General features: G+C 35.0%; 1 protein-coding gene across 1 annotated transcript in view; it reads left to right on the plus strand.

Moving 5' to 3' along the window:
* LOC150081680 (uncharacterized) overlaps positions 1–25,410 on the plus strand; it is an 833,960-nt gene that overhangs the window by 66,137 nt on the left and 742,413 nt on the right. The window contains exon 6 of the mRNA XM_090380284.1: positions 11,742–11,840. Within this exon, the coding sequence (XP_090236410.1) occupies positions 11,742–11,840 (99 nt within the window). The remainder of the gene's footprint in view (positions 1–11,741; positions 11,841–25,410) is intronic.

A 25,410-nucleotide genomic window follows, 5' to 3' on the forward strand; every position in this document is an offset into this window, starting at 1 on the left:
GTGCCTTCACAATGAGATAGCTGGTATTGCACTACCTAAAATAAATAATGCTTCTCTAGTAGAGAAGACTACTGTTATTTATTTTCAGTGGATACCACCACCCAGACGATCGTTTAAAAGCTTGTTGGCTTCATCATCAGTGAGTGGGCAGGTACCCTGGTAATGCAACATGCCATCACAGTTGCAAAGTTATTTCCACAATATGAGAGAGAGAAGTCAACTGTGATGGCATGTTGCATTACCAGGGTACCTGCCCACTCACTGATGATGAAGCCAACAAGCTTCGAAATGTCTAGGTGGTGGTATCCACTGAAAATAAACAACAGTAGTCTTCTCTGCTAGAGAAGCATTATTTATTTGAAGTAGTGCAATATCAGCTATCTCATTGTGAAGGCACCCACAATATGAGATACAATTAAAATGATGCCTTTTACACTACACTGCATATGTAGTTCAAATTTATTGGTAAACTATGGTGTATCTACACTGATATTATATAGTTAATTACCTAAACCCATATGCCTTGTGCATTTTGTCTTCTAATATATATATATATAATATAACTTTTTATAAGAATTTAATGATATAAAATATTATTAATTAATTAATTAATGGTTTATGGACCAGGGACACTACTAAATTTAAGCAGAAATAATCCAATGACCATAATCGATACATAGGTGGAGAGTATAAAGGTAGGTAGATAGTATTTCTTAATACTTAAGAAATAGTTAATTCCATGTTTTAGATGATAATAGTAAGTAATTTCTAATTACTTACTATTATCATCTTTCTCTTCTTTGTTCACTGTAATTACATTTTCAGTTATGTTAGCACTTGGACATTATTTACCTACCTTTATACTCTCCACCTATATATATATATATATATATATATATATATATATATATATAATATTATATAAAAGCTACAAATGAATTATTAGATTTCAGATGAATTTCAGTGAGAAATTGTGTTATATGTGAGAAGACTGGGGTCTCACCGAGCCACTTTTCCACTGTATTTATTTTTATCTACATATGTACTCACTATTTCTAAAGTAACTTCTGAAAATATTATATTAAAAATATTTTAAAATATTTAAAAATATTAAAAACCAACTAAAAATACAATTCCATTGTATTTTTAGTTGGTTTTGTTAGGATGGATGTGACTTTTTTATACATATGAAGCTTACACGGAATCTAATTGCTACCATTTCAGCAATTAGAGAGCTTCTAACTTAGGAGCGGGTCAAGTGTAATCACACTCACATAATAATATTTATGAAAATGTATTGGTGCCCTCTGTTGTTGAAACAAAACAACTTATTAGGCTTAAGACAGCTGGGATCACAGGCAGATTCAGGGTAGGGCACAGGGCACATGCACCCCGCTCTGTCATTTTTTGGAGAATATACACCAATCGTTTAAATTCCCTTTAGCTACAAGAAAAAATAATTTTTTTCATTGTTAACATAGGGTTTTATCTATTTTTGCATTGTGGCTCAGCTATTTTCAACTGACTGCAGTTGGCAACACTTATGCTGATTGATCGCCATTCTAGTTCGAGGCGGCACGCAGTTTGGTTGTGCATAATGTTTACTTCAAAGTAATTCAGAGCCTGTGTCCACTAGTCACATTATGTTTGAGTTTTCTTATTTGTTTTGTTCTGTGCATTATTTTATGCCTTGTTTGTGCCCCTCCTGTCATTTTTTTCTGGATCCGCCACCGGCTGGGATAGTCAAACTTCTAGCATCATAGTACTATATATATTCTGGCATATAAGTCAACCTTTGAAGTCTTAAAAAAATAACATTTAAAATTTTAAGGTTGGCTTTTATGCCAGGTATAAAATCTGAAGCATGAATTAAAGGCATATGCTTAGTGTTAGAAAGACATAAATTAATACAAGTATATTTACAGTTTATTACATATTATACAGTAAATATATTTTTTTACACAAACATACATTGTTCTTCATGTTTTAAGCCCAAATAATTTAGCTGATCTTCAGATGAAAACAATTCTTGGAATTCATCAGTTATGTTTTTGGGCTTACTTTTCAAGGTCTTGAAAAGTAATGTTACTTAACTTTTCAAGACCTTAATTAAAAAAAAAACTGTCAGTTTTTTTTAACAAATGCTCTTCAATGTTGTGGCATTGTTTGCAGAGAAACTATATACCACAGTACTAAACTGATAACAAAGAATTATTCATCTGCATAATCAAAGCTTCCCATTCCACATAAAATATCAGTAAGATCAATGTCACATCATCACTTATGCCTGTAACTTTTACATATGATACGAGCATACCATGTTGTGAGAAGGACATAATATGGTTTTTCACCATGAATTATTTAACCCTTCAGAGGTCACAGTTCCATTAAGAAAGTGGTGGGCCACAATATATCTGTCAGATACATCACCAAATTTTTTATTAGCTTTTGCATTTTTCAAGTAGTTTCACACGGAATTTAAAGTTTTAATTATATTTTACTATTTTATTAATGTCTCTGTTAACATATTTTTAGAAATTGAATAAAAAAAAGAAAAACTTAAAGTAATTTCAGTTAATTTCAAATCTGAGCATACATTTAAACAAAAGAGAAAATCATGTATTATTATAATATAAAAACAAAAAAGAAATTCCAGTTCAAAAACAAAATCTTGTAAATAATATAGGAAAACATTTGCAATAATCACTGTCAATGTTTTGCAGCCTTTGAAATCAGTACAACGTACAATTATTGCATGTTCTAGGCAAAAAAAAAAAAAAAAAACCCACATTACAACACTTACAGGAAAACTTAAAAAAAACAAGTTTTTTTTTGAAGAGTTTGTCTGACAGGTGTAATTGCCTTGTATGAATTCTATGCATTTATTAGTATATACTAATACCAGATTCAATATTTCATCGTCAATAAAACAGTTCTGTGCATAATACTCTGCTTCTTTTTTTCCCTCTTGTCAGCCTTCTTTTCTCACTAATGTCAATTGGGACAATATATATTTTGTGGTTGTCCTCTTACCTTCTTAGAAATAGATCTGACTTTTTCTCTCTTTTCCAACAAAAAAAAATTATCTTTGCGATTGGCAGTATCTTCACTGCTATAAGCAACTTATTCTGTTTCAGAGTTGTCAGAACGTGTTCAAACAAATTCCTCATCATCAAAATCATATGCTTCACTGTCATTATCTGAATCATCTGTCTCTAAAAAAAAAACTAAGAAAATATCGCCCATGTGTCTCACAGATATACTGCAATCTCTAAAGGGTTTATATGTGAATAATGCTAATTAAATTACATATTTAGTTTAAGTGAATTTTGTTGTGTAAAAAGTATTCAATAAAGTATATTAAACTCCACACACTAGAACTACTTAATAATTGGTTACATTCATTACTGAATCCTGTTATCAGGACTTAATCAGGGAAATTTATTGGCTCATCCTAACTTTGCAAGGTAGAAGAAATAACGATTTTTACACAATAAAATTCACTTAAAGTAATCATGTGGTTTAATTAATGTTATTAATATTTAATTAATTCATTAGTGTACTATATTCTCTTACTGCTTTTCCTACAGTTTATTGTGCAGTGTAATAAAATGTCACAATATAAACTTTTAAAAGAAAGAGCAGAAATAATTGAATTAAAAAGTAGATACTGGTTTTTAATGCAAATTTTATGCAATATTGCAGCACACCAGATTTAAAAGATGACTGTTAAAAAAAAAAAAAAAAGAGTCAACTTATGTGACAAATATGATTGTGCAGAAGTTAGAAGTCAACTTATATGTCAAGTTGACTTATGCTCGAATATATAGTAATGTGTATGGTAACAGTTTATAGTGGTTATATACTTAAATTATGTATTATTCTTGAATTCCCTAGAAAGAGAAAATGAGTCTAGCTCTCTCACTAACTTCTATTATGACAGGTTAGCATTAGCATTAGAAGAGGTATATGATGCAAGAGAGCAAGCTTATGCAGCATCGACCAAAAAAAAAAAAAATAAATAACCCTCTCATGTCACCCTTCCATTCTTTCCAAATGCCTGTCCAGCTCAGCCTTAAATTTATTTAGGCTATCAATTTCCACAACAAAAGATGGAAGGAAGTCTGTTCCACCAATCAACAGAGGCGCCTCCATAGCCAGGTGGGAAGGAGCAGCAGTGCGTAGCACACGCTTCTTGATTAGACCGGGGTTCGAGCCCGTCACCACCAAATACGGAGGATGCGGGAAGGTCAAGGAATGACCACCGCATTTCTCGGAGCAATATGGCCTTAGTTGCTAATGCTCCTAAAAAAAAAAAAAAAAAAAAAAAAAAAAAAAAACCAAACCAAAAACCAAACCACCAATCAACTATCCACAGGCTAAAGGCAAATTTCTGCACATCTATTCTACAACTGTCTTTACTCAGTTTGAATCTGTGCCCCCTCAGGTTCTTAATATATAATCAGGTTCTTAAAAAGACTAAGAATCCCTATTAGCATTCAGCTTGCTCAACCCATTCAAGGCCTTAAACACCTCAATCAGATCACCTCGCAGGTGCCTACTCTCCAGGTGCTGCAATTTGCAGACGTAAGCCTTTCTTCGTAAGAGCACTCCTTTGTTCCCCTCACCAATCTTGTTTCCCTTCTTTGTACTCATTCTAGCAACTCTACATCCTTCCTAAAATGAGGCCTCCAGACCTGTACACAGTACTCAAGGTGTGGCCTGACCATTGCCTTATACAATGGGATAATCACCTCCCTGTCCCTGCTAGCAAAATTCCTATATATCATTGACAAGACTCCATGACCTGCCCTGGCACTCCATGACCTGTCTGCACTGCTCAGCGAACTTCATATTTGACTGCACAATTACCCCCAGTCTTTTTCACTTTCCACTTCCATGAATGTAGTACCACACAGTTAGTATGTTTCTCTCCGGTTATTGCCACCCATATGCAGTACAGTAAACCCCCACTATTCGCGGTATCTGTATTCGCGTATTCGCGGTCCCTGATTTAATATAAAATGAAATCTAAAAAAATGTGAATTTTAAAGCACCGTGAACATTTTCCGCCATAAAAAAACACGGGCGTGGCTAAAATTATCTTTCTCGGTTAAAACAGCGCTCAGTGGGTGGGGGAGAGGGGTGACAAAATCGCAAGCGTGGATGTTTCTCGCTAATCCTTGTTCAGTATGTGTTATGTGCTTGTCATGGAAGGTTTCGTCGTTTGCTTTTAATTTATATGCTTATAAATTGAATAAATTTATCAATTTATAAATTGATATGCTTACAAAAGTGATAAATCTACTTTTTGCAGTATAAAACAGACTTTTTCGAGTGTGTTAACGGAAGAAAGTGACTTTATTGTGGACAAGTTCTAACTCGTACAAAAATATGGCTACGAATAACAAGGGAAATGTGAAAAGATCAAAGAAGGTGATGACATTACCGAATAAAACTGAGTTATTTGATAAAATTTCTAATGGTGAAAGTGTCTCCTCAGTGGCAAAACATTATAAAATCAGTGAGTCAACGGTACAATCAAACAAGAAATCGGAAGAAAAAAATTCGCCGTAGTGTCCGTGAAAACGTGCTAATTGCTTCACAAATTTGCTCTGTAACTCGTGATGTTAAATTAGAAAAAATAGAAAAAGCTTTAAATCTGTGGATAGAAGACCGAACTCAAAATAAAATTCCGTAAAGTTCACTCATAATTCCTGAAAAGGCAAAATTTCTTTATCAACACTTTAGCGAAACTGGTGATAGCACTGGCGGGATAAGTTTTTTAGCTTGCAAAGGCGCTGGTTTGAAAGATTTGTTTGAAATTTCTAATAAATATTATATTTAATATTAAATTGTTTCTTATTTTCATTTCGACCATATGCTTGCATTTCACTATGTACTGTCTAGGTACATATAATACATACATAGATAAAATTTTAGACTAGTTTTTCTTATATATTTCATACTTTGGAATGGAACCCCTTTATTACTATGGGAGCCATAACTTAGTATTCGCGGCATTTCTCAGGAACGTAACCCTCGCGAATAGCGGGGGTTTACTGTACTTTGCATTTGTCAATGTTAAACTTCAGTTGTCACTTCTCAGCCCATTTGCCCAACTTATCTAGATCCAGTTGGAGTAGCATACTGTCTTTACTGTCGTTAATAACCCTGCCAACCTTTGTATCATCTGCAAACTTGGACATTAAACCTGATATACCTTCATCAATATCATTGATAAATATACAAAACAACAATGGTGCCAACACCGAACTCTGGGGGAACTCCACTAATAACATTTGTCCACAAAGAGCAGTGTCCATTGATTTCCACTCTCTGTCGTCTCCCACTCAACCACCCCCTTTATCTATTGTAGTGACTTACCCTTAATGCCATACCTCTCCAATTTGTATAGGTTCACTAGAATTGGAGAGGAGGGATGTTCTACAGTTTAGTGGATGAAGTATTGTGATCAGAGTGAGTAAAGCCAGATCAAATAAATTTGGGGGAGTGAAAGGATCAATATTTGTGGCTACATCTTTTGACTACCAATAATGCATTTGGTGTACTATTATGTGGTGTTTCTCGTTCCAGTATTTCAATATTTCTTGAGGTACCATTTATAAAGAAGAAGAAGGCTATTCCATCACAAAAACAAAGTTTAGACAGTGTCAGGAGTCCATTAACTGACAGTAAAAAAGTAACACAAACTTCCTGTTGATTGTTACGGGTTGCAACAGTTTCAATTTGTAATGAAATGGATGGACTTTCCACTAAAACTCTGTGTACCATTTTTTAAATATTCAGCGCATAACTATTGTGATACTAGGTATTAAAAGAAGAACGATGCAAGTATTCAAAGCTTACATAGCATTCTCTCTCAAAAAAAATTATTTATCTAGTTACATATTCTTTTTATCCATAAAAGAGTTAGCAAAAGCTTAAGATGCCAAAGTTCATGACAAGAAATATGCGTTTAGTCAAAGCTTAATAAAGAGATGGCACTCACCTCAATAATCCGTTGTGGTTATATGAATCATAAAACAGTAGTGTGAGAAATCATTGGTTAAACTAAAAATGGTGTTCCGGATCTACAACACATGCCAAGCGTTTGAACACATAAGCCTTATCATATTATCCCGGAGTGATTTACTAGCTTCCTTTGATGTAGTGTCCCTATACACTAATGTAGACCTCGATTTCACTTTACAGGCCCTACGCAACCTTTTAACTTTGGATAATACCTTTGTGAATCGGACTTCTCTCAACATTGACAGCATTAGCATTAGTAGAGGCATTTGATGCAAGAAAGCAAGCTTATGCAGCATTAGCCAAAAAAAAAAATAAAATAAAATAAATAAATAAAATAAAAAAATAAAAAATAAATAAAAAAAAGATAACCACTTCCACTTCACCCCTCTGTTCATTCGAAATACCTGTCCAGCTGAGCCTTAAACTTATTTAGGCTATCAACTTCCACGACAAAGGATGGAAGTCTATTCCACCAACCAACCACCCGCTGGCTAAAGGCAAATTTCCTCACGTCTATCCTACATCTGTCTTTTCTCAATTTGAATTTATGCCCTCTCAGGTGATTATTCTGAGCAAGAGGAAGAATCCCATCAGCATTGAGAATGCTCAAACCATTCAACGCTTTATACACATCTATCAGATCACCTCGCTGGTGCCTAGTCTCCAGACGCTGTAATTTGCAAAACTTAAGCCTTTCTTCGTAAGAGCACCCCTTTGTTCCATTCACTAATCTTGTTGCCCTTCTCTGTACTCGTTCCAGCAGCTCTACATCCTTCTTGAAATGAGGTCTCCAGACCTGTATACAGTACTCTAGGTGTGGCCTGACCATTGCCTTATACAAGGGAATAATCACCTCCTTATCCCTGCTAGAAAAATTCCTATATATCATTGACAATACACCATGAGCTACTCTTGCAGCCCGCCTGCACTGCTCAGAGAACTTCATATCTGCCTGCACAACCACCCCCGGTCCCTTTCATTCTCTACCACTGTCAGTGTAGTACCACAGAGTTGATACGTTGCTCTGGGGTTGCTGTTTCCCATGTGTAGTACTTTACATTTGTCAATGTTAAACTTCATTTGCCACCTCTCAGCCCATCTGCTCAACCTTTCGAGATCCTGTTGCAGCAGCATAGTGTCAGTAGTGTCCTTGACAACCCTGCCTACCTTTGTATCGTCTGCAAACTTCGACATTAAGCTTGATATACCATCATCAATATCATTTATAAATACAGAAAACAATAATGGACCCAACACTGTACCCTGAGGGACTCCACTAATAACATTAGTCCACGACGAGCAGTGCCCATTGATTACCACTCTCTGTCTTCTCCCCCTCAGCCACCCCTTTATCCACAGCAGCAATTTGCCTCCAATGTCACACTGCTCCAATTTGTGCAGCAGTCTTCCATGTGCAACAGTATCAAAAGCCTTTCTAAGATCCAAGTATTTAATATCAAAGTTATTCCCTGCATCTAGTTCCTTTGTGACTGCATAGTATCCAATCAAATTGGTCAGGCAAGACTTCCCCTTAACAAAACCATGCTGTGTCCGAGCTATAACTGAAGTCTTGTCTAAATGATCCTGCAGTGCTTCTTTAAGTAGTGCCTCCATTAATTTTCCTGGAACAGAAGTTAAACTCACAGGTCTATAATTACTTGTGTCAGCCTTTTATCCTCCTTTTATCTTATGCACAAGATAAAGTAGGACAAGTTACTCTATGTTATGATGGAATACCATTTAACATTTTACCTTTTGAAATAGAAAAAAAAAAATTTAATTATACAGTAAAGTTTACCTCATAAGTTTTTGTCACAGAATTAGATGAGCCTAGGAACATTATCAAATTTTGGAACTTCTAGGCATTAATCTACATGATATATACATTTAATTCCCTCATTGTGCTGTTTCTACTGCAAGTACTTTCCAGTTATAATAATTTCTCTTTACTAAATAATTATTGTGTTTATTTAGGTCTTTTTTTTAATGTGTAGATAATACTTGAACTTTACACCAGGTTATATTTCTAGGTGACAAAAGTTGAAACTGATTTTCCCATAGATACAAATGAAGTAATAGGAGATTATATTCCTGACCAAGGGTTCAGTTAATGAAGGTGAACTGACTGGGTGATGTATGTTTTTCAGTATGTTGATGCTGAACTGGGCCAGCATATAATATCTGTGTAATCACCAACCAAACAGAAGGTGGGGAAAAGACCTGATAATATTTGCTCACTGGTTGCCATAGTGTAGAGGCTCTGGTCAGGAAATTGTTTGCTTATTTATTGCTATAGTGTGGGGCTACACCACTCATTTCAGATATTTTTGGGTTGCAGGGTTATCAAAACACTACATTCTTTCCTTGCCCACTGGAGTGCTTTGTAGCTTTCCCTAAAGAGATGAGGCAACGGTGGTTGAATCTCTCCTACATTTTCCCAAGTACATTTTTTGCCATTCTTTCTTTATATATACATTCTGTTTCCACTCAATTATGTTATTTATTTTCTAAATTCACTTCAGTTTCTGAGAGCTTTAGTAGAGACAAAAGTAAAGAATACATTTCATCTCACTGGTTTTCCTGAATTTTTTCACTTTTGAAAATTCTTTTCCAGTCCATTATATAATTTATTTAGGATAAATTTGTGTCTGAAAGGAAACTTACTGTCTCACTAACATTTTTTAGTTTGTCTTCTTTTTTCCATTCACTTCATTCACTTTTTATAAGGGTGGATTTTATTTATCTCCCTAAAATTTTTTTTTAAATTTTTCAGGTTATCCTTTCCATTTGATCTTAACTACAAGAATATTAAACATATCTTATTCCCAACCTGACAAAGAGCTCTTATGGTTTATTATGATGTTATGGTTTATGGTTTATTATGATGTTTATTATGATATTACCCTCAGGGACTCACATCTGGTGAGTATGGGCTTGGCACACCCAGGGTCCTGAGCTGGATATCATCATTCTTCTCCTTCTTGGTGATTCCTTTCTATTCTCTCTCTCTCTCTCTCTCTCTCTCTCTCTCTCTCTCTCTCTCTCTCTCTCTCTCTCTCTCTCTCTCTCAGGGTAATAGGGAAATTTTTTTTTTTGACTGGTGCAGCATAAGCCTCAGACTTCCTTACACCATATGGCTAATAATAATAAAAATAATAATGTAAGGTGGGACAAACTGCTGGAAACGTAAATTTAAACCCTTTTTAAAAATCTTTTTTGTGTATTAACAATCCTGTAGTTTGATTTAGAAAAAAAAAAAAAAAAAAAAGATTTTTATGTTTCATTTTTTTGTTTCTTATTTTCGACTGTACTAGTTTTGTGAAATATAATAAAACGTTGTGTTAAGAAATGTACACATTGTATTACATTTTAGATATATCTTTAGTTATCAAATAATGTACCTCAGGAGTTAAAAACGTCTGTACTGTACTTAAGAAGTGTTTACCAAAACTTTACCACATGATTCCCCCACCCACCTCCATTTGCCAACAAACCATATACTAAAAATTTGATCTCAATCTGAATTTTCCTTCTCAAGCAATATATGAACATTTGGAACTATTATATAGATTGGCTGTGGAATCAGAATTGATCTGGGTTTGGGTATGGAATCTGAATTGATTCTGATTTTGTTTTCTTAGTCCCTTCCCAGGCACTAACAAAACATTATCTGAAAATTTAGTGTTGATCATATTTTTCCTTACTTATGTATGGAGATAAAATCTTGGGATAATTTGACAGTTCTTTCTAAAAGACCCAAATATATAATTTTATGAAAATGCATCTATTAAGCTAGGCAAAGTCTTTGTGCAGGCACTGAAGAGCCACTTCACTCCTCAAGACATGTTCCATTTGATGATATGACTTTTGTGCAAGACATAGTTTCCAAACGGGCGCCTCCGTAGCCAGGTGGGAAGGAGCAGCAGTGCGTAGCACACGCTTCTTGATTAGACCGGGGTTCGAGCCCGTCACCACCAAATACGGAGGATGCGAAAAGGTCATTCAGGGAATGACCACCGCATATCACGGAGCAATATGGCCTTAGTTGCTAATGCTCCTAAAAACCAAATAACAAACAAACAAACAGTTTCCAAACAGTGCCTTTCTGTGTGCAGCTTTCAGTGAAGACCAGTCAGAATTTTATGTATCCGTCAGAATCTTATCAGTCAGAATTTTATGCATCCTTTACCTGCCAGCTCTGATCCAAACCTCATCTTCAAATAAACATTTAATTTTCGACTATAAGGTTATTTGAAGCATCCTGTCTATAGAGATTTCCCTTTCCATATCAGGCACTCTGTCTTGGGATTGTGAGCATTCCAACTGATATGCTCGAGGCAATTGTAAATAACAGTTTCCTAACTAAGTCACTTACTTGAAAATGAGGGAAGACAATAAAAAACTCATTTTTAATACTGTTCCATTACTTTCATATATTGTTATTAAATTATTAATAAATATTGCAGTTTCAATCCCATTTTGCTCTGTTGTTTTGAATTAATTTTTCTTCTCTTAATACAAAAAATTATTCCTTAGTAGCATCTTTTAGGTAAAGATTTTTTAAAGTGATGCTTTCCTCACTTTAAGAATGTAACCAAACTATACAAAAATTCTTTTTATTCTGCTGTATGAATTGTTAATTTATAGCAACGTTATAAATGTCATTATGCTACTAATGTCCTCATTAATTTTAATATATACTTTAGGGTGAGCCAGGTGAACAAGGTCCTCCTGGTCCTCCAGGGCCACCTGGTCCAACTGGACTTCCAGGATTTGATGGACGAGTTGGTCTTCCCGGAGAGCCAGTATGAAAATTTACATATTCTTTTTTTAATTTCTTTAATTCTTAATCTGTCAGAAGACATGTGATTGGCCTATCCAGTTTACCTGTTTACTGTTTGGCCCATCCAGTTTACAAAATGTTTACTAACTAAACATGAAATGAATAACCATGTTGAGACTTTAAGGGGAAAGTGTTACCTTTCATTAGATACTTTTAAATACCATATGGAGAGGGGGAGGATGTTGAGAAGTAAATGATAGAAGTGTTTGAGGCATCATCAGTATTATCATATTGCAAGAAACATTACTATTTATTAAAAGCTGATTTCAGTAAGGCTTGGGATTTCATATTTTCAAATTCTGACCAATTTATGGCTAATATTTGTTTTAATTATTGATTTTGAGCTATTTTTTGTTTCAAGGTAGAAGATAGGGGTTCTTTGGTAATGATATTGCAGCTGTATAGCGATGGAGAATGTGACTGGCATAGCCATAGTCTTTGTTTATTGCACCCTTTTCAAAATAACAGATTTGTGTCTTTGTACCCCCTTCCTTATCTAGAAAGGGTAACCAAAATCTGACCTATTAATAATAGCAACTATTGTGATAAATGAATGTATTCTGAAAATGAATGCTTATGAATGTATTTCTAAATATGACTGTGATTCTAAAGAAAGAAAGTTAGGTTACCCCCTCCACTTCAGGAGGGGTTCAAGCTCCCATGGGATTCAAGTGGAGATAACCTTATCTTTTCTGGTTACCTCCACGTTTTGATATATTGATTGACAGGTCAGGAGGTAACCTGACCTGTCAATCAATATATCGTTCTCGACTTTGCTCCAGACCAATAACACCTACCGTCTGTTTACCGAGTGAGCAGTGCTAGACTGCCATATCGGGAAACTAATTTTCTGCGTAAGTTATCCGACTTTTCTCGTTGTTCTCGTGTTGGCTTTCTTTACCTTCGCCAAAAAAAAAATAATAATAAAAAATATACAAATAAAAACAGATAAGTATATTAAATAAGTTATCAACAACCTTGGTGTCATTAACAAGGGTCAACCATCAAGGTTGCATGAAAAGACAAAAATATAAAGGATTAAAAAAATTAGTGAATTTAGATTGAATTTAATGAATTATGAGGTTAAAGCCAAAAGTGAACATATGTGGGGAGGATACAAATAGTAGGCATGTGATTTACAGTTGGCTCTTACAGCTGATTTACAAGTTGAGAGTCAACTGAAAATCACGTGCACTCTACTTGTATCCTTCCCCATATACATCTCCTTTTGGTTTTAACCTTATAATTGATTAAATTCATTCTAAATTTACTAATTTTTTAATCCTTTGTTTTACCTTTATTTCTTGGCTTTGCATCAGAAACAGAGACTATATTATCATCTTTTTGTGCAATCTTGGTGTTAATTCTTGGTAATGATCCCAAGGTTGTGTGTTATACAACAATATACTATCTGTCTTTATTTGTATACAATGATTTTTTTGCTCTTCTTCTTTGGTGTCTCTTCACCCTATTACTTATATTTCTTGTCTTTTTTATATATATATATATATATATATAGATATATACGTCAAATCCAATATTTGTCACATTTTTTTTCGGCAAAAATATACCCCGATATTCGTCACGAAAAGTCACCCATCACATGGTCGTCTTAGCCTCATGCAATCGCCCACGTAGTTGGCCAGGTCGTGCAATAGCCCAACAGTCTGCCTTGTGTGATCATTCAGTGTGTATCACCTGTTATTTTCTCTTTGAATTTTTTTTTTTTTAATTTTGCAATTTTTTGCAGTTATCTTTGTAAAAAGAAGTGACTATGGCCCCAAAAAAGTGTAGTGAAGAAAAACAAGCAAAAAGGAAAGCTATGAGAATCACAATTGAGTTGAAAAAAGAAATCATTGCTAAGTTTGAAAGTGGAACATGTGTTTCCAACTTAGCATTAGAGTTTAACATGCCGAGAATTACGGTAAGCAGCATAATTAAAAATAAAGAAGCAATTAAAGCAGTTGATGTGGCAAAAAGTGCAAAAATTCTTGCTGCTAAAAGATTACAAATGTATGAAGACATGGAAAATATTTTATTAGTATGGGTTACTGAAAAGCAAATGGCTGGTGACAGTATTTCAGAATCTATCATCGGTGAAAAAGCAAAGCAGTTATATGATGACCTACAACAAAAGAACCCAGGAACCAGTGGTGATTTCATGGAAAGTAGGGGCTGGTTCAAAAAATTTAAAAGGCGAACGGACATTCGTAGTGTAGTTAGGCATGGAGAGGCTTCAAGCACGAATGCAGAAGATGCTAAAAAGTTTGTTGAAGATTTCAAAAACTATGTAGACACTGAGGGATTTATCCCTCAACAAGTTTTTAATTCTGATGAAATGGGCCTATTCTGGAAAAAAATGCCTAGAAGAACCTACATTACAAAAGAGGAAACAAAAACCAAAAACAAAAGAGGAAACTGTAAAAAACAAAAGAGGAAACTGTCTTTCATTGGTTTGCCTGGATACAAACCAGTGAAAGACAGATTAACACTCTTGCTGTGTGGTAACGCTAGTGAGGACTGCAAAATTAAACCATTGCTCGTTTATCATTCAGAAAATCCAAGAGTTTTTCAGAAGAATAATATCATAAAAAGTACACTAAATGTGATGTGGAGGGCTAACAGTAAGGCTTGGGTAACAAGATGGTTTTTCCTAGAGTGGATTCATGAAGTGTTTGCCCCAAGTGTGAAAGCTTATCTAGAAAGTTATAATCTACCTGTAAAGGCCCTCTTAGTTTTGGACAGTGCTCCTGCTCATCCCCCTGGCTTGGAAGACGATTTGGCAGGGGAATACAGCTTTATTCACATTAAATATTTACTACCAAACACAACTCCTCTAATCCAACCCATGGATCAGCAGGTCATATGCCTGTTTTAAAAAAACTTTATACAAAAGCCCTGTTTCAAAGGTGTTTTTAATGTGATGTCAGAGACAGAACTTACATTGAAAGAATTTTGGAAAAATCACTTCAATATCCTCCATTATTTGAGGATAATTGATAAGACATGGGGGGGGGGGAATTGTCTTCCAGGACAATGAACTCGGCCTGTAGGAAATTTTGACCAGAGTGTGTGTCAGAAAGATACTTTGAAGGTTTTGGGTCAGAGCCTGTTGTTGATGAAACTGTGTCTCTGGGTAGGTCCATGGGATTGGAGGATGTAGAGGAATTTGGTGGAAGACCATAGAAGGGAGCTCACCACAGAAGAACTGTTGGACCTTCATAAAGAACATGAAGCTGAAGCAGTGGAGGAAATTTCATCAGAGGAGGAAGGGTCCCAACTGCTGACATTAGGGAAATTCTGTCCAGTTGTGCTAAAACGCAGAGTATGATCGAGAAGTGGCACATGAACATTACTGTAGTTAATCAAAATATAAATTCATTCAATGATAATGTGATTGGCTACTTTTGGAAAATTTAAAAAAAAACAGACAGAAGCAGACAACACTGGACAAGTTTTTTGCTAAATTGAGTGCTAGTGAATCGTCAGGAAAGGGACAAAAAAGACATCGATCACCAGTATTGGAGTTACAGTACCTATTGTTTTAATGGAAGATGACTTCCTTTTAAACAATACATAATTTCTTTCCTCCTCTTCAGCTTCTGCCATCATCGCTCCTTAGTAAAGGTAAAGTTCTGGTTAAATTTTTATTTATTTATGTATCAGATTCGGGGCTGGGAACGGATTATTCCAATTTTAGTTAATTTGTATGGAAAAAATTGATTCTATATTTGTCCGATTCAGTATTCGTCCGTCCCTCAGGAATGGATTAATGATGAATATAGAGGTTCCACTGTGTATATATATATGTGTATATATATATATATATATATATATGTGTGTGTGTGTATGGATGTGTATGTATGTATTATATTATATGTATTCCAGAAAAGGTTAATTGGATGAATGAATCTGCTCCCATGTGGCCAGTCAGTGTAAAACTTTTCATTTTTTTAAAATGATGTTTTATTTTTACAGTACATGTAATATTGTTAATGAAGAAAAAAGTCTTAATAATATCATTAACAATTTCTTTCTTATGTTATGAAAGGCTTCAGTGCTTCAAATTGCAGTGCCTGGAGAGTATGCACCTGCATGGTAGTAGTAGTAATAATGGTAAATGATGCAAGTAAGCAAGCTTATAAAGCATCAGCCAAAAAAAAGCACATTTCAACCAATTCACATCCTCCAGGAATCTGCCCAGCTCCTCCCTAACTGAAGTAATCTGACTGGTGATCTAACTGAGGTATTTTAAGTCTTTGAACGAATTTGAACAAGCACAATGCTTTCTTCTTCCTCTTGCTCAGACTAACATGTGAGGGATATAAACTCATTATTATTATTATCGGCCATATGGTGCAAGGAAGCTGAGGCTTATGCTGCACCAGCCAAAGAAAATTCCCGAGTTAGCTTGAGAGAGAGAGAGAGAGAGAAGTAGAAAGGAATCATCAAGGAAGAGAAGAATGATGATATCCAGCTCAGGACACTGGGTGTGCCAAGTCCATACTCACCAGATGTGAGTCCCTGGGGTGAAACTGAAATTGAGGAAGGACAACTGTAAAACAGATGTGCAGAAGTTTGCTTTTAGCTAGCAAGTGGTTGATTGCTGGAACAAATAAGTTCAAGGAAGAACTAGAAAAACTATTGAAGGGAATGGATAGGTGAAATGGGAAGGGCTTTTTTTTGACTGGTGCTGAATAAGTTTGCTTTCCTGCATAGATATCATTGCCCACTGACAGGTTAAAAATTACTCATTATAAATTAATTTCACAATATATATATATATACAGGGTGATTCACTACCAGTGCAAAAAACTTGCAGGAGGTGTAGGGGGCACGAAGACGAATCAGAATCACATAGCATTGCAGGGTCCGAAATGCCTTCGTCATGCGGTAGAGGACATTGAACGGGAGGTCGCATGAACAGCGATCCCGCTGGAAGTCAGCATTTCCGAACCATTTCTGTTGAAGAAACCAAGTAGCAAAAGTCCTCCGGAGTGGATAATCCGCAGGCTCCAATGATTGGACGTGTTGCAGATGGTATGAACTCATTTGGTTTGTTGACAGTATCCTCCATACAGTGGATTGGGAAATACCCAATCGTTGGCCTATCGCTCGAGTACTCGTACTTGGATTGCCTTCTGCAAGACATAGGGCATCCTCGTCGTTCGCTCTCAATTCATGGTACCTCTCGTGAAACAACCAGTCTCGTGTAACTTTCTGTGCACACGTGCAAAAATCGTATGATGAGGAGCACGCCTGTGTGGGAAACGTTCCTGGTACAAGCGCAGAGCGGCATGCCCATTACAGTCCACAGCTCCATACGCGAGGTGCATGTCGGCCAGTTCAACGTTTGAATACTCGTCCATCCTACTGCCTTGGGAACCGGTTCGCAAATGCTGACTTCCAGCGGGATCGCTGTTCACGCAACCTCCCGTTCAACGTTCTCTACCGCACGACGAAGGCATTTCGGACCCTTCAATGCTATATGATTCCAATTCGTCTTTGTGCCCCCTACACCTCCTGCAAGTTTGTTGCACTGGTAGTGAATCACCCTTTATATATATATATATTTAAAAATGCATTCATAAATATTTATTTTAAAATTTTTATGCTATTTATAAATCTATTTTTAAAATGAGTTGATTATGAAGAGTTATAGCTTAAGCCTTAAGGGCTTCTAGTTATAAAGTTTTTAATAATTATTTAGTAACTTCTTTGAAGATAACTCACTCTTTTATCCAGAGCAGAATAAAGAGGTGTTATCTTTAGAAAAATCCCTAAATAATTATTAATGAGTTTGCTTTAATTATCCGTTATTTAAAAAAAAAGTTTAATGAAAGAAGGATATGTACAAATAAAATTAAAACAAATTTCTGAAAAAAAAATCTATTTCTTTGGTAACAGTTTAGAGCTGGTAGTGTCTATATCCTTAATAATATACAGGGTGTCTCAAAAATATTGGTACAAATGTTTAGGGGAGGTAGGTAACATCTAAAGGAATGTGAATCGCATAGGAACCCATAAACGGAAACGTCACCATAAGTCGGTACACGGCACTGTTCATCAGTTCGCGAGAGGAAAAATTTCTGGTTTACTCATTCAAGCAGTAGTCGCCGCATGAAGAGTATGCATCGATATATGAACTGTGAGCTGGCAGACATGCACCTAGTGTATGGATTAGCAGAGGGCAATAGACGAGCCGCTCAATGAAAGAACGCTTCCCAGACAGACATGTACCGGACCACCATTTGTTTGTACGTGTGCATCAAAATTTGTGCGATTATGGGTCATTTAGAGGTAACAGGAGTAGTGCAGGCAGACAACATTCGATGCGAAATCCCGCCATGGAAGAAAGTGTGTTGAATGCCGTCCAGAATAATCCTACTACCAGCACATGTGTATTGATCCTACTACCAGCACATGAGCAACGGCACACGTGCCGTTGCCTCTGCCTTAGGAGTGTCTCGCTACAGTGTACAGCATGTCTGGCACAACGATTCCTTCACTCCTTTCATCTCCAAAGGGTTCAGTTACTGCTCCCTCAAGATCATCCTGCACATGTGGCTTTTGCGCAGTGGTTTCTCAAAGAAAATGTTCAAGACTTGAATTTTCCAGCCTATGTTTTGTTCACGGATGAGGCTTATTTCACTCGGGAAGGCTTATTCAATCAGCACAATGCTCATGTGTGGGCTCATGACAACCCACACGGTGTGCGCCCCCATGCGGCACAACATTGCTTCGCAATAAATGTGTGGGCAGGTATGGTCGGTGACTGCTTAGTCGGCCCATACCTGTTACTATCCCGGAAGAACTCTGCTAAATATTGGATCTTTCTTGAACAAGTTCTACCAGGGTTACTTGACGATGTTCCAGCAAATGTGAGACGCAGCATTTGGTTTCAACATGATGGGGCGCCTGCCCATTATGGAAAGTGTGTTCATGACCATTTGAACAGGCATTTTGGGCATCGATGGATTGGCCGTGGTGGACCCGTTGCCTGGCCCCCACGCTCTCCTGATTTATCGAGCCTTGATTTCTTTCTGTGGGGGGCCCCTCAAATCTATCGTGTATGAATCACCTGTGGAAACGGAAATGGATCTCGTGGCGAGACTCGTCTGCACTGCTGCTACTGTCAAAGAAACTCCAGGTGTGTTCGACCATGTCCGCCAATCCATGCTGCGTCGGTGTCACGTGTGCATCGCATCTCATGGTGGAACCTTCGCGCATCTGTTGTAATATCATGAAATTCATCCATCTCGTACTCCATTGTTAATATTATGTCAGATAAATATTTGCCACTAATTACTGTCTTGTGTCATTTCTGCTTCTTGTGCCTCTGCTACTACTTTCCCATGACGTTTCCGGTTATGGGTTCCTATGCGATTCACATTCCTTTAGATGTTACCTACCTCCCCTAAACGTTTGTACCAATATTTTTGAGACACCCTGTATAATAAAGTGAGGAAGAGACTTGGTTTTTGTTACAGTTATTTACTAATATAAGATGTTCTACTTAAAACTAGTTCCAAACAAACATTATGGTTTTGAATATGCTCTAAAAATTATTACTTAGTTGCTGTCTAAACTGCAGTTATTATCCAAAAAATATTTAGGGAATGGATCAACAGCTTATACAAAGCCTTTATGGAGCTTTTAGTTAGAGTTCAAATAGGAAGCTCTATTTTCGAAAATGTTAAAGTGCTGTTTTGTTAAATAATTAGATTATTTCTTAATCAGAAAGTATTCATAGGAATTATTAATATTAAAACAGACTTGTTCATTTTGTATAATATGTAATTTAACTATTGCATGCATATTCAATACTGTGCCTCATAAAAAGGCATTGAGCAACTAGATGTGTGGTGAATAAAGGTTCAGTATGCAAGAAATCAGTTTGTCCTTTAGACAAGAGGTTGTCTGTATTTTTTCAGTTTTGTATCAATAAATCAAGAAAGTGCAGAGGTTTATGAACTGCTGTAGCATAGACATGTAAAGCACAAGAGGATTAGGGTTTAAGTTTTAAAATAAATGTTAATAAAAATAAAAAGTTAATTGAAGGTAACTTTTTATTTATGTTGCTTACATATACAATAACTGAAACTTTAATGCAGTGGAGAAGCATGTTTCATTGACATAACTTTGTTGCATTGGTGTAACTTGGTAAATTTTAAGAATAATTCAGGCTAATTTTAAATTTGGTTTCTGTATTTGTTTTTAATGACAAGCATGGCTGAAAATTCAGTTTCACACTAATATGGAGGTTGAGATTCATAGTGGTGTAAGTCAGTCTATTCTGATTTTTGAGAACAAGGTGTTTTGTGTTTGCATTCATAAAAAACTCAAAAAATTTAATTTAATGAATTATGATACACCTGGAGGTTAAAAAACTTTAAAAAATTTACATGAGCTTGACAATTTTTGTTAATATTCAATTTTTTGGTCAGTGGTGTTTATATAATTGACTTACACCATTATGTTTCTAAGTGGTTTACCTATTTCAAAATGTTAAATTACTGTAAGACGATGACTGTGTTATCAAAACTATGATTTCATACAGAAGAGATTATATTTTTTCCCTGTAAAAAGTACACTATAACAAAAATTTTAAAAAAAACCTGAGCAATTGGCATATTGGGAATTTTTTGTCAAAATAGTTAAGATTGTCTTAGTTGTTGCAGAATGATCATAAAAAAGCTAAGATAAACATAATAAATTTAATTATAATGTCAAAGATGGTTGCAAAATTATAGTTGCTTTTTGTTGATGTTCTCATTTTTTTTGAAAAAGCAATTAAAAAATCATCATCACTAATTTGATAATCATAAAAAACTGTCACCACAAACAAACTACTGTTTATACTTCTTCTTCTTCCTCGTAGTTAAATAAGGGTAAATAATAAATAACCTAGATTATCAACTTTTTTTTGAGCTTCTAATACCTTTTAAAGGAGGGATGTATTTGAGAAGGTATAGTATGTCTCTTTTCTTTAGACAGTTCAGCACTCTAGGACCATCATACAACTTTTCTTGTTCAGTACTTTTCAAGCTCTTAGGTCGACCCTCCTTATTGGGTTTGACATTCAGTTCCCTGAAAGGGATGTCTTCATCCAATGTACACTTGTAGAAAATCATGAATGGCTTTTCCTTTTTTATAATGGAGCCACTGTATCTTTTTCACATTTTTTTTACATAACCAGTTTACATTTTCACCTTCGACATTCTTCTTCCATTTTGTTAATGCCTTTTTCAAGAGCTTCTGTTTTCAAAAAGTCATCTTGTTGCATCTTTACAACCTTAAACCTATTGTGTCTTCTGGCAGACTTCATAGTATCATACCATCCATCCGGAACATAGATAATCTTGTTTTTTACAACTTGCTCAATCAGCCCAAAGTCTGAGTCATTTGGAAGGTAAGAGTGGCCAGAAACCACAAATTGCAGTCTATGACTTCAAGTAGTGTCTTGAATCAGTTTCATTAACGATAAGAATACCCTGATGTTCTGATTTTGGCCAGTGAATATGTCGCTGTATATCATCACATGCTTTTTTTTTTTTTTTGTTCAACTTAATATTCTTAGTCAGGCAAGAAGAAATCTCTTGTGAACTTCTGGATGCAATGGTCTCATCCCAAACATACATGTAGCCGAGGTAGGTTATTTGTGACATCATGCAAACCTAAATTATAGCAGTACATATTGTGCCTATAATAGGCCTTAGAAACAGTTAATTTTGGGAATGGCAGGGCTTTTTGTAAATCTATTGTGATTGTATAGATGTCAGAATTTCCTCGGGCCTTTTCGCCTTCAGCCCTTTAGTTGATTTCTTGCTTTCTCTGCTTTTGCCAAATGCAAAATATGTTTCCCCTTCAAATCACTTGTCCTTTCTTTGTCCTTTTCTACATCAGTCAACTGTTTATACTTGCCACCACAGGCCTTGCAAGTGTCCTTTTGAGGAACATGCAAATGTAAATTAAATTCTGTGTTGAAGACATGTCTATAGTAATACTCTTTAAGAGCTTCATTCTCTCTCTGCTCACACCATTCACAATAAAGTACTAATTCAAATCAAAAGGGACTATGAAGCCCAATAAGTTCTATTATTATAATAATCTTAAATTATAGGTGAAAACCTCATACCTTTTTAGTAAGACTGTTAATCTCTCAACACTCAATCGCAAATGATTATAATATGAACTTACCCCCTGTGCATAGTCATAAATAACTTGATTTTAACTTGATTTATTTATGACTATGCACGTTCATATTATAATCATTCGCAATTGAGTGTTGAGAGATTAACAGTCCTACTAAAAAGGTATGAGGTTTTCACCTATAATTTAAGATTACAATAAAGTACATACATTTTTCTTACGTTCAAGTCAGGGCTAAAGAATTTCTAGTTCAGATTATCTTTTCGAGTGTAATGACTGAAATGCTGGGAAAATATTAATGTGATCCTTAAGTAACTGTTTTTGTTTGTTAGTTATCTTTTGTGCTGCTACATGTTTACCCCTTAAATCATTTCCTGCAGACTTCTCCTTCCTTACTTTTTCTAACGCTCTTGTCACCCTTCCATCAGATACAACAAAAGTGGCTAGAAAGATTTTCTTTCTGAATGTAAGACAGATTTGTACATTGCTTTCCTCCCTAACTGCCATTCTAAGGCCTCCTTTGCTTTATAGGTTCATGATGTGTAAGACTGCATAAATATGCATTCTGTTGAGAAAAACCAGCCATGGTTATAAAATTATCACATTGCTTTCTCCTTTCCTCTTCTGTTAAGGATCCTGCACATCTGTTTTTTTACAACCAAAATCTAAGTTTTCAAACTGCTTACACTCAACTTGTGTTCTTTTTGAGTTCACATATGCCTGACCTGAATTGCGAAGTCTTCTGGCTACAGCTCTTTTTGATTCTTCCTTTTACGTTTTCTAGGTCTGAAGGAAATTTCCTGGCATGCTCCTTCTACTTGGTTGGCCTCTTGATGTGCTCCATTTCTCAAGATTTCAACTTAAAAGACAACTTAAAATCCTCCATTTATTGAGATTTCAACTTAAAAGACATCTTGCTACGTGAAAACATGAAATACGAAATATGAAATATGAAAAGACATCTAGGTCTGAAGGAAGTTTCCTGGCATGCTTCTACTTGGTTGGCCCCTTGATTTCTCAAGATTTCAACTTAAAATCCTCCATTTATTGAGATTTCAATTTAAAAGACATTTTGCTACATGAAAACATGAAATACAAAATATGAAATATGAAAAGACATCTCGCAACAACAATACAAACTTGAAACATAACCTCCATCATACAAGCTATTTAGGAACAGAATTGTGTAAGTCAGACTTATTTCACTATGATTCTAAACCTTTGGTTCATATTGTTAACCTATTCAAAATATAAGTTCTGATATCTCTTGGTTAGAACTGCAACTTTGACTTACTTTGCTATGAGACTAAATAATGGACACCTAGAGAAGGTGGGAAATATGAACTTGAAGCTCATATTTATAAAATTACTGATTTACACCACTATGATTCTCAACACCCCATATGATATACTAAAAGGCAATAAAATTTTACAAACTTTTTCTGAAATAAATCAATATTCAATAGTTCTTTTTAATTAAAAAGCACATATGCTTTCTTGAACTTGCTCTGAAGTTTCTCATTGCATGAAAGTTCTATCAAGTTATATCCCTTTGATTTTTGTATATCAACATGTTAGAGTATTATTAAGTCAATTATTAATTATAATTGTCTACCTACATCTGAACTTGTACTATTTGAATCATATTAGAAAAAAAAATAATAAATTTAAAATTATTTAAAATTCAAATTTTTATTCTGTTTCATTTTTATGATTTTAAAAGATTATATATCATAAGTGGTGCATACCACTCTTTGGTAACACCTTCTTTAGACAATATTACTGCAGTTTAGTTGTGTATACATCATAATATTATGAAAAATATCTGGAGATTTCTGCATAGATATTTTCGTCCTTTCTAGAGACCATATTAACAATTTGGATATTACAAATTACAGTGGCATATCAGTTATTACTATTTGATTTGGTAACTTTACCAAATCAAATAGTAATAACTGATATGCCACTGTAATTTGTATAATTTACTATAATTTACTATAATTTAGTGCAAATGGAATTTTATAATGATTTCTTTCCATCCTGGGTTGGATGGTCTGGTGGTTAGTGTCACAAGCCTGTGGGTTTGAGCCCATATGCTGCCACAAAAATGTTCAGCCTATTGCGACTTTGGTGCTATTAATTGAATTATTAATAGCAGCTGAGAATTCATTCAGCACCATTAATAATTCAATATGTATTCAGTTGCAATGAACTGTAAACTCTTTTGGCCTTGGCCACCTAGAGAATAAACAGAAATTTATATTACTTTTATGATAAATGAATTCTGATTTTATCTAAATGGGTATGAGGATCTATGTGGATTATATGCACTGATGAAAAGATTGAGTGTAGCTTGCAGTTTTGGAACGTGACATCATTGAGCCGGCTTTTCCTAGCTATCATAAATCATTAAAATTATATGAATTAACATTTTAATCATTTTATTCAACAGTTTGAAATATGAAATAAATCTAGTTTTGAACTATTAACATTAGCTGTAAGGTAACAGACATGGTTATCAATATATTATCAAAGAGCTTCAATAGCTGATGAGAAAAAATATTAGCTAGGTGGTGAAATTTAGCATTTATTACATAGTAATTCTCTTACCATAAAATAAATTGTACGGTAAGAGAATAAGCAAACCATATCCACAATCAGCATTGAAATAAGATGTGAATTTGTTTGTCTGCATAATAACATTTAAAGAAAGAGAGAAAGATACTGAAAATACAATATAATTTTATAAAATATGTATCCAAAGGATATTCAGGAATTACAGTTGTACATATTATTCTACAATGAGATCTTGGAAATCACTTATAATATACACAAAACTTGCTAAAACTACCTTATCTCCTCTGCAGTTAATATTTTTAACACTTGAGGGTCAGGCTGTGGTTTAGTGAATTGCAAGTGTGGTCATGATGAATTTGTAAACTCTTCTGGCCTCGGCTGTCTGGAGAATAAACAGTTATTTATTGATTTTGAAGGTGTGCAAAACAAAATGTAATAATTATAATTAAACATATTTTATTGCATTGGATGGAATTTAGAATAAGTAACATACACATACACCTATATTAGGAATTTACACAACTATACATATATAAGTTACACACCTATATTAGGGATTCAAGAAAAGGGTGAACAGAAAGTGGACATGGAAGAGCCCAGATGGATTAACAACTAAGGAAATCGACTTCATCCTCACTAACAGAAGATATATCATGAATGATGTTACCGTCCTGAACAAGGTAAATGTTGGAAGTGATCACAGAATGGTAAGATGCACATTTGATATAGATGTAAGAAAAGAAAGGAAAAAACTGACTCGAGTAAATAATATGAAGGTCTTTGAGATAATAGAAGAGGAAAAA

This window comes from Mastigoproctus giganteus, chromosome 8 (genome assembly GCF_048544385.1).
Source record: "Mastigoproctus giganteus isolate SK-2022 chromosome 8, ASM4854438v1, whole genome shotgun sequence".
NCBI classification, from domain to species: domain Eukaryota; kingdom Metazoa; phylum Arthropoda; class Arachnida; order Uropygi; family Thelyphonidae; genus Mastigoproctus; species Mastigoproctus giganteus.